The sequence below is a fragment of the Pongo abelii genome, chromosome 13 (assembly GCF_028885655.2).
Source record: "Pongo abelii isolate AG06213 chromosome 13, NHGRI_mPonAbe1-v2.0_pri, whole genome shotgun sequence".
Taxonomy (NCBI): Eukaryota; Metazoa; Chordata; class Mammalia; order Primates; family Hominidae; genus Pongo; species Pongo abelii.
Window position 1 is genome coordinate 25319752 of NC_071998.2, and position 10584 is coordinate 25330335.

The 10584-nt window shown below is 43.4% G+C and overlaps 1 protein-coding gene across 1 annotated transcript; it reads left to right on the forward strand.

Moving 5' to 3' along the window:
- Positions 1-1834: 1834 nt before the first annotated feature.
- Positions 1835-9246, forward strand: TAF1L (TATA-box binding protein associated factor 1 like). Its single transcript, XM_002819713.5, is given in 2 exon segments — positions 1835-7286; positions 7288-9246. Coding segments are annotated over 2 exon segments (5685 nt in total). The 5' UTR covers positions 1835-1844; the 3' UTR covers positions 7531-9246.
- Positions 9247-10584: the final 1338 nt, after the last annotated feature.

Below are 10584 nucleotides of genomic sequence, written 5' to 3' on the forward strand. Positions count from 1 at the left end.
GGCTGAGGCAGAAGAATCACTTGAATCAGGAGACAGAGGTTGCAGTGAGCCGAGATCGCGCCACTGCACTCCAGCCTGGGCGACAGAGCAAGACTCTGTCTCAAAAAATAGAAAAAAAAAAGAAAAAAAAAAGCATAAAGGAAAACTTTGATAAGAAAAGACTGAAATTTTAAAATATATATTAATCAAAGACACCATTAAAATAGATTAAAAGACATGTCACAGACTGGGGAAGTTATTTGCAAGCAAATCCATAATATATGAAGAACTCTATACATCAAAGAAAAGACAGATATCCTAAAAATACTATAAAAATTAGATAAAATATATAAAAAGGCAATTGACAGAAGAGGAAAAACAGTTGGTCAATAAGTGTATGAAAAGTTAGCCTTCACTAGGAATCAGAGAAATACAAATTAAAACCACAATATCATTATACATTTATTAGAAATGAACAAAAATTAACAAATGACAATGCTAAGTGTTAGAATGGATGTGGAGAGGTGAGAACTTTTATACACTGCTCTTAGGTATGTAAAATGGTACAACTACTTTGGAGAACAATTTAGTAATAGCAAGTGTAGTTGAAAAAGCATATATTGTAAAATCTAGTAATTCCACTCCTAGATGTATACCCTGAAGAATGTGTCCTACATATGCTCAAGGAATCATATACATTATTTATAAGAGGAACAATTTGAAAACAATTTAAATGAACAAACATAGGAACATAAATTGTAGCATAACCATACTGTAGAACACTATGGAGCTATAAAAACAGAATTGAATGCATCAACATAGTTGAATATCATAAACATAAATTTTATCCAGAAAACATTCTGGCTAAGAGTACATACAGTAAGGTCGGGTGTGGTGGCTCTTGCCTGTAATCCCAGCACTTTGGGAGCCCAAAGTGGGAGGATGCTTGAGGCCAGGAGGAGTTTAAGACCAGCTTGGCTAACATAGTGAGATCCCATCTCTTAAAAAAAAGGAAGGGAAAAAAAAACAAGTACACACAGTAAGATGCCTTTTATACAAAATTGTAAAGCATGACAATGCTATAGATTATTTGGAGAAGCATACATATGCAGTTCATGTATAAAGAGATTTATGGAGGCTGGGTGCAGTGGCTCACGCCCGTAATCCCAGCACTTTGGGAGACAGAGACGCGCTGACCATCTGAGGTCAGGAGTTTGAGACTAGCGTGGCCAATATGGTGAAATCTTGTCTCCACTAAAAATACAAAAAATTAGCCAGGCATGGTGGCTCATGCCTGTAATCCCAGCTACTATGGAGGCTGAGGCAGGAGAATCTCTTGAACTCCTGAGGCGGAGGTTTCAGTGAGCCGAGATTGCGCCACTGCACTCCAGCCTGGGGCGACAGAGCAAGACTTTGTCTCAAAAACCAGCAAAAAGGCCGGGCGCGGTGGCTCACGCCTGTAATCCCAGCCCTTTGGGAGGCGGAGGCGGGCGGATCACGAGGTCAGGAGATCCAGAGGCTAACATGGTGAAACCCCGTCTCTACTAAAAATACAAAAATATATATATATTAGCAAGGCGTGGTGGCGAGCGCCTGTAGTCCCAGCTACTCAGGAGGCTGAGGCAGGAGAATGGCGTGAACCCGGAAGGCGGAGCTTGCAGTGAGCCAAGATCGCGCCACGGCACTCCAGCCTGGGCGATGGTGCGAGACTCCGTCTCAAAAAAAAAAAAAAAAAAGTTTTCCGGGGTTTTTCCCCCCGCCCCTTCGCCCCCTCCCCCCGCCTTTATTCAGCTTCCGGTAGACGCTGGTAGGGTAAGGGAGCTAAGTAGGTCACTTCCGGGCGACTGTTGTTTTATTTCCGGTTTATGGGACCTGGCTGCGATTTGCTGCTGAGGGCAGCAGCTACCGTCACTGCCGTCACTGCCGTCACTGCCGCCATCATGTCAGACACGGACAGCGAGGAAGATTCAGCTGGAGGCGGCCCATTTTCTTTAGCGGGTATCCTTTTCGGCAACATCAATGGAGCGGGGCAGCTGGAGGGGGAAAACGTCTTAGATGATGAGTGTAAGAAGCACTTGGCAGGCTTGGGGGCTTTGGGGCTGGGCAGCCTGATCACTGAACTCACGGCAAATGAAGAATTGACCGGGACTGGCGGTGCCTTGGTAAATGATGAAGGGTGGATTAGGAGTACAGAAGATGCTGTGGACTATTCAGACATCAACGAGGTGGCAGAAGATGAAAGCCGAAGACACCAGCAGACGATGGGGAGCTTGCAGCCCCTTCGCCACTCGGATTATGATGAAGACGACTATGATGCTGATTGTGAAGGCATTGATTGCAAGTTGATGCCTCCTCCACCTCCACCCCTGGGACTAATGAAGAAGGATAAGGACCAAGATGCTATTACCTGTGTGTCTGAAAATGGAGAAGGCATCATCTTGCCCTCCATCATTGCCCCTTCTTTTTTGGCCTCAGAGAAGGTGGATTTCAGTAGTTACTCTGATTCAGAATCTGAGATGGGACCTCAGGAAGCAACACAGGCAGAATCTGAGGATGGAAAGCTGACCCTTCCATTGGCTGGGGTTATGCAGCATGATGCCACCAAGCTGTTGCCAAGTGTCACAGAACTTTTTCCAGAATTTCGACCTGGAAAGGTGTTACGCTTCCTACATCTTTTTGGACCAGGGAAGAATGTCCCATCTGTTTGGCGGAGTGCTCGGAGAAAGAGGAAGAAGCATCGTGAGCTGATACAGGAAGAGCAGATCCAGGAGGTGGAATGCTCGGTAGAATCAGAAGTCAGCCAGAAGTCTTTGTGGAACTATGACTACGCTCCACCACCACCTCCAGAGCAGTGCCTCTCTGATGATGAAATCACGATGATGGTTCCTGTGGAGTCCAAATTTTCCCAATCAACTGGAGATGTAGATAAAGTGACAGATACCAAACCAAGAGTGGCTGAGTGGCGTTATGGGCCTGCCCGACTGTGGTATGATATGTTGGGTGTCTCCGAAGATGGCAGTGGGTTTGACTATGGCTTCAAACTGAGAAAGACACAACATGAACCTGTGATAAAATCTAGAATGACGGAGGAATTTAGAAAACTTGAGGAAAGCAATGGCACTGATCTTCTGGCTGACGAAAACTTCCTGATGGTGACACAGCTGCATTGGGAGGATTCTATCATCTGGGATGGGGAGGATGTCAAACACAAAGGGACAAAACCTCAGCATGCAAGCCTGGCAGGCTGGCTTCCTTCTAGCATGACTAGGAATGCAATGGCTTACAATGTTCAGCAAGGTTTTGCAGCCACTCTGGATGATGACAAACCTTGGTACTCCATTTTTCCGATTGACAATGAGGATTTGGTGTATGGACGCTGGGAGGACAATATCATTTGGGATGCTCAGGCCATGCCCCGGCTGTTGGAACCTCCTGTTTTGGCACTTGATCCCAATGATGAGAACCTCATTTTGGAAATTCCTGATGCGAAGGAAGAGGCCACCTCTAACTCCCCCTCCAAGGAGAGTAAGAAGGAATCATCTCTGAAGAAGAGTCGAATTCTCTTGGGCAAAACAGGTGTCATCAGGGAGGAACCACAGCAGAACATGTCTCAGCCAGAAGTGAAAGATCCATGGAATCTCTCCAATGATGAGTATTATTTCCCCAAGCAACAGGGTCTTTGGGGCACCTTTGGAGGGAATATTATCCAGCATTCAATTCCTGCTATGGAATTATGGCAGCCCTTCTTTCCCACCCACATGGGGCCCATCAAAATCCGGCAGTTCCATCGCCCACCTCTGAAAAAGTACTCATTTGGTGCACTGTCTCAGCCAGGTCCCCATTCAGTCCAACCTTTGCTAAAGCACATCAGAAAAAAGGCCAAGATGAGAGAACAAGAGAGGCAAGCCTCAGGTGGTGGAGAGTTGTTTTTTATGCGCACACCTCAGGATCTCACAGGCAAAGATGGAGATCTTATTCTTGCAGAATATAGTGAGGAAAATGGACCCTTAATGATGCAGGTTGGCATGGCAACCAAGATAAAGAACTATTATAAACGGAAACCTGGAAAAGATCCTGGAGCACCAGATTGTAAATATGGGGAAACTGTTTACTGCCATACATCTCCTTTCTTGGGCTCTCTCCATCCTGGCCAATTACTGCAGGCACTTGAGAACAACCTTTTTCGTGCTCCAATGTATCTTCATAAGATGCCAGAAACTGATTTTCTGATCATTCGGACAAGACAGGGTTACTATATTCGGGAATTAGTGGATATTTTTGTGGTTGGCCAGCAGTGTCCCTTGTTTGAAGTTCCTGGGCCTAACTCCAGAAGGGCCAATATGCATATTCGAGACTTTCTAGAGGTTTTTATTTACCGCCTTTTCTGGAAAAGTAAAGATCGGCCACGGAGGATACGAATGGAAGATATAAAAAAAGCCTTTCCTTCCCATTCAGAAAGCAGCATCCGGAAGAGGCTAAAGCTCTGCGCTGACTTCAAACGCACAGGGATGGATTCAAACTGGTGGGTGCTTAAGTCTGATTTTCGTTTACCAACGGAAGAAGAGATCAGAGCTAAGGTGTCACCAGAGCAGTGCTGTGCTTATTATAGCATGATAGCTGCAAAGCAACGACTGAAGGATGCTGGCTATGGTGAGAAATCCTTTTTTGCCCCAGAAGAAGATGAGGAAGATTTCCAGATGAAGATTGATGATGAAGTTCACACTGCTCCTTGGAACACCACAAGGGCCTTCATTGCTGCCATGAAGGGCAAGTGTCTCCTAGAGGTGACTGGGGTGGCAGATCCCACAGGGTGTGGTGAAGGATTCTCCTATGTGAAGATTCCAAATAAACCAACAAAGCAGAAGGATGATAAAGAGCTGCAGGCAGTGAAGACAGTGACAGGAACAGATGCAGACCTTCGTCGCCTTTCCCTGAAAAATGCCAAGCAACTTCTACGTAAATTTGGTGTGCCCGAGGAAGAGATTAAAAAGTTGTCCCGCTGGGAAGTGATTGATGTGGTGCGCACAATGTCAACAGAACAGGCTCGTTCTGGAGAGGGGCCCATGAGTAAATTTGCCCGTGGATCAAGGTTTTCTGTGGCTGAGCATCAAGAGCGTTACAAAGAGGAATGTCAGCGTATCTTTGACCTACAGAACAAGGTTCTGTCATCAACTGAGGTCTTATCAACTGACACAGACAGCAGCTCAGCTGAAGATAGTGACTTTGAAGAAATGGGAAAGAACATTGAGAACATGTTGCAGAACAAGAAAACCAGCTCTCAGCTGTCACGTGAATGGGAGGAGCAGGAGCGGAAGGAACTACAGCGAATGCTACTGGCAGCAGGCTCAGCAGCATCAGGAAACAATCACCGAGATGATGACACAGCTTCCATGACTAGCCTTAACTCTTCTGCCACTGGATACTGTCTCAAGATTTATCGCACATTTCGAGATGAAGAGGGGAAAGAGTATGTTCGCTGTGAGACAGTCCGAAAACCAGCTGTCATTGATGCCTATGTGCGCATACGGACTACAAAAGATGAGACATTCATTCAGAAATTTGCCCTTTTTGATGAAAAACATCGGGAAGAGATGCGGAAAGAACGGCGGAGGATTCAAGAGCAACTGAGGCGGCTTAAGCGGAACCAGGAAAAGGAGAAGCTTAAGGGTCCTCCTGAGAAGAAGCCCAAGAAAATGAAGGAGCGTCCTGACCTAAAACTGAAATGTGGGGCATGTGGTGCCATTGGACACATGAGGACTAACAAATTCTGCCCCCTCTATTATCAAACAAATGTGCCACCTTCCAAACCTGTTGCCATGACAGAAGAGCAGGAGGAGGAGTTGGAAAAGACAGTCATTCATAATGATAATGAAGAACTTATCAAGGTTGAAGGGACCAAAATTGTCTTGGGGAAACAGCTAATTGAGAATGTGGATGAGGTTCGCAGAAAATCTCTGGTTCTCAAGTTTCCTAAACAGCAGCTTCCTCCAAAGAAGAAACGGCGAGTTGGAACCACTGTTCCTTGTGACTATTTGAATACACCTCATAAGTCCATCCACCGACGCCGCACAGACCCTATGGTGATGCTGTCATCCATCTTGGAGTCTATCATCAATGACATGAGAGATCTTCCAAATACATACCCTTTCCACACTCCAGTCAATGCAAAGGTTGTAAAGGACTACTACAAAATCATCACTCGGCCAATGGACCTACAAACACTCCGTGAAAATGTGCGTAAATGCCTCTACCCATCTCGGGAAGAGTTCAGAGAGCATCTGGAGCTAATTGTGAAAAACAGTGCAACCTACAATGGGCCAAAACATTCATTGACTCAGATTTCTCAATCCATGCTGGATCTCTGTGATGAAAAACTCAAAGAGAAAGAAGACAAATTAGCTCGCTTAGAGAAAGCTATCAACCCCTTGCTGGATGATGATGACCAAGTGGCATTTTCTTTCATTCTGGACAACATTGTCACCCAGAAAATGATGGCAGTTCCAGATTCTTGGCCATTTCATCACCCAGTTAATAAGAAGTTTGTTCCAGATTATTACAAAGTGATTGTCAATCCAGTGGATTTAGAGACCATACGTAAGAACATCTCCAAGCACAAGTATCAGAGTCGGGAGAGTTTTCTAGATGATGTAAACCTTATTCTGGCCAACAGTGTTAAGTATAATGGACCTGAGAGTCAGTATACTAAAACTGCTCAGGAGATTGTGAACGTCTGTTACCAGACAATCACTGAGTATGATGAGCATTTGACTCAACTTGAGAAGGATATTTGTACAGCTAAAGAAGCAGCTTTGGAGGAAGCAGAATTAGAAAGCCTGGACCCAATGACCCCAGGGCCCTACACATCTCAGCCTCCTGATATGTATGAAACCAACACATCCCTCAGTACATCTCGAGATGCCTCTGTATTTCAAGATGAGAGCAATATGTCTGTCTTGGATATTCCCACTGCCACTCCAGAAAAGCAGATGTGCCAGGGCCGAGGTAGGCTGGGTGAGGAAGACTCTGATGTGGATATTGAAGAGTATGATGATGAGGAGGAGGATGGGAAACCTAAGCCTCCAGCCCCAGAAGGGGGAGATGGTGATCTTGCAGATGAAGAGGAAGGAACTGTACAACAACCTGAAGCCAGTGTCCTGTATGAGGATTTGCTTATGTCTGAAGGAGAAGAAGATGAGGAAGATGCTGGGAGTGATGAAGAAGGAGACAATCCTTTCTCTGCTATCCAGCTGAGTGAAAGTGGAAGTGACTCTGATGTGGGATATGGTGGAATAAGACCCAAACAACCCTGCATGCTTCAGCATGCTTCAGGAGAACACAAGGATGGGTATGGAAAATGAAGAAAGCATGATGTCCTATGAGGGAGACAGTGGGGAGGCTTCCCATGATTTGAAGGATAGCAACATCAGTTATGGGAGCTGTGAGGAGCCTGATCCCAAGTTGAACACCCAAGACCCAAGCTTCAGCAGCATCGGAAATTTGCAGCCGGGCGTGGTGGCTCACACCTGTAATCTCAGCACTCTGGGAGGCTGAGGCGGGCAGATCACCTGAGGTCAGAAGTTCGAGACCAGCTTGGCCAACATGTCGAAACTTCATCTCTACTAAAAGTACAAAAATTAGCCAGGCATGGTGGTGCATGCCTGTAATCCCAGCTACTCGGGAGGCTGAGGCAAGAGAATTGCTTGAACCCGGGAGGTGGAGGTTGCAGTGATTGGAGATCACGCCACTGCACTCCAGCCTGGACGAAAGAGTGAGACTCCATCTCAAAAAAAAAAAAAAAAGAAAGAAAATTTACAAGCATGGTATCATCTCACTTTTCTAATTTACAGGCTGGAACAGATGAGAGCCCTCCTGCTGGGACAGAGAATTGGGTTCTAGTGGACTCTGATACACTTAAACCTATGTGACAAACCGCCCATTATTTTATTATTTATTTAATTATACAATGCCTAGTTCCTATATGGATTTGAGGCAAATTACCGTAAATTTTGAAACAGCCTGTATGTCAGAAATGATAATGTTGCCATCTAAATGTTTTCATTCCCTCCCCACCAGGGGAAATGGTAGGAAAATGGTAAGTTTCTTAGGGCAAAGACTGTGTCTTGTGTTTCTTTTCATGCTTAGGATATGGTTCTGTGCATAGTAGGTACTCAGCAAATGTTCCTAGAATCATAAAACTCAACAGATATGTTACTGAGCATCTCCTTTTCATGATAAGCACTCTGTCAGATCCTTGGGATGCAAAGGTAAATAAGACAAATCCCTTTTACCCAAAGAGTTCACCATCGAGTTAGGGGAGGGGAAGTGGAATTCAAAACATGTTAATAAATCATTATAGTATTGTGAGATAAGTGCAATTAAGAAGCTAGCTGTAAAGTATAGGGGAAATAAGGGAGTAATTATGTCTGAAAAGTCAAGGAAGTCTTCCTAGAGATAATTTTTAAGCTGATTGTTTTAGAATTAGTAGAAGTTTGACAGATGGAAAAGTCCAGGCAAAGTGTAACATGAATGGGAAAGGCCACAGTCTAGGAATGGCAGTGTGTTTCTAATTTGTTTGTTTGTAACTGCCTTGTTCCAGGAAGGATTTAAGATGGTTTGTATTCCAGTCCTTTAATGCTGGAATGGCTAGAGATGAGACTGAAAGATAGGCAGGAAGTGTATTATCACAAGCTTTGCGTTTGTTGTTAATGTGTATGATTTTTATATTATGGGAAATAAGCTCTTAGAGGAGTGATGTAATCAGGTTTGTGTTTTAGAAATCTTTGTAATGTATGAATGAAGAAAGAAATTGAAGAATCATATATAACAGATATATATGATTCCATTTTTGTAAAACACAGAACCATGTGTGTTTATTTGTATGTGTTTTTATATATACTCTTGTATGCAAAGGTAAAAGTCTGAAAGGATATATGCTAACTGTTCACAATGATAACCCCCCAGGAATGGGATTGGACGGGAGAGGGCTTCTGTGTTTGTTATGTATGCTGGGTGGGATATTGTGCTTTTATTTCTGTATTGTTTGAATTTTTTTACAAGTATGTATTATTTTTGTAACACATTTTTTGTATTCCCAAAAAAAGAGAGAGATGGAAATTCAGAAATGTGTGTAAACAGGGAATCTTCACTGTATTGATAATGTTTTATTTCTTAAGCTGGGTAGTGGGTGCCTGGATTTTCATTATATTTTTCTCTGTTTCTTTTAGCATATCTCAATATTTCATAATAAATACTTTGTAATAAGTTTCATATGTGCATAATATTAAATAAATTCTAGAAGTAGATATACCAAAATATTCATTGTGTTTATCTCTGAATAGTAGAAATGTATCTTTATTTTCTTTGTTTTGCATGCTTACATTTTCTAATTTGCATTACTTTTATTTTTAAAACATCTTAAAACATAGAAGAATGCCACAAAGACACAGAGCTTCTCTAAGATCTTTCACATGTTACCCTTGCTGGTACATAAGACACCCCCAAACTAATGTTCTAACAGCCAGTCAATATTTTATCCCTTCTCTCTTATGCTGCCATCTTGGTCTGTTTAGGTTTAATGATATCTGTTTTAGGTGGTACCTAACCATCTCTTGGCATAAAAAATCTGCTCAATGATTGCTTGTTAAATCTTGAATGAATGAATTGTAATAAGCATGCAGATGACTCAGCATTGACTCACCTAAAGGCAATGTCTACAGTCTTTGCACAGTCTTCTATACCTCCAATGATGTAGAACTCAGCCTTGACTTGTCTGCTCATTTCAAATCCTTTCTCAAACTCTCAGTACAAGAAGACACTATTGCTTCCTTCTCCAAACAAAACCTGCTTTCTCTTACTTCTAGCCCTTTGTCCATGTGATTCCCTATTCCTAGAATGAATGCAACCTTTGTTTGTCTGCCTGGTAAATACCTATTAATCTCTCATATTACAGTTTAAACATTTCTCCCCCTGTGAAGCATTCCTGGCTCTCTCCCTTCACTCATTAATTCACCCAACAATTACTGTGGTAGGCTAAATAATAGTCCCCAAGAATCATCAGTTCCTAATATCCGGAAGTTGTGAATACATTGCTTTACATGGTCAAAAGGACTTTGCAAATGTGACTGAGTTAAGGATCTTGAGATGAGGGGAAAGAGAGAGAGAGTAAGAGTAAGACAGAAGGTGATGTGAAGACAGAAGCAGAGAGATTTGAAGATGCTACACTACTGGGTTTGAAGGCAGAGAAAGAGAAAGGAATGCAGCTCTGGTCGCTGGAAAAGGCAAGAAAGTAGATTCTCCTCTAGATCCTCCAGAAGGAACCAACTCTGCTGACATCTTGATTTTTGCCCTGTAAGACTCATGTAGGACTTCTGATACCCAGAACTATCAGAGAATACATTTGTGTTGTTTAAAGTCACTAACTTTGGGAGGCCAAGGAGGGCAGATCACCTGAGTTCAGGAGTTCGAGACCGGACTGGCCAACATGGTGAAACCCCGTCTCTACTAAAAATACAAAAATTAGCTGGGTGTGGTGGTGCATGCCTGTAATCCCAACTACTCGGGAGGCTGAGGTAGGAGAATCACTTGAACCAGGAGGTGGAGGTTGCA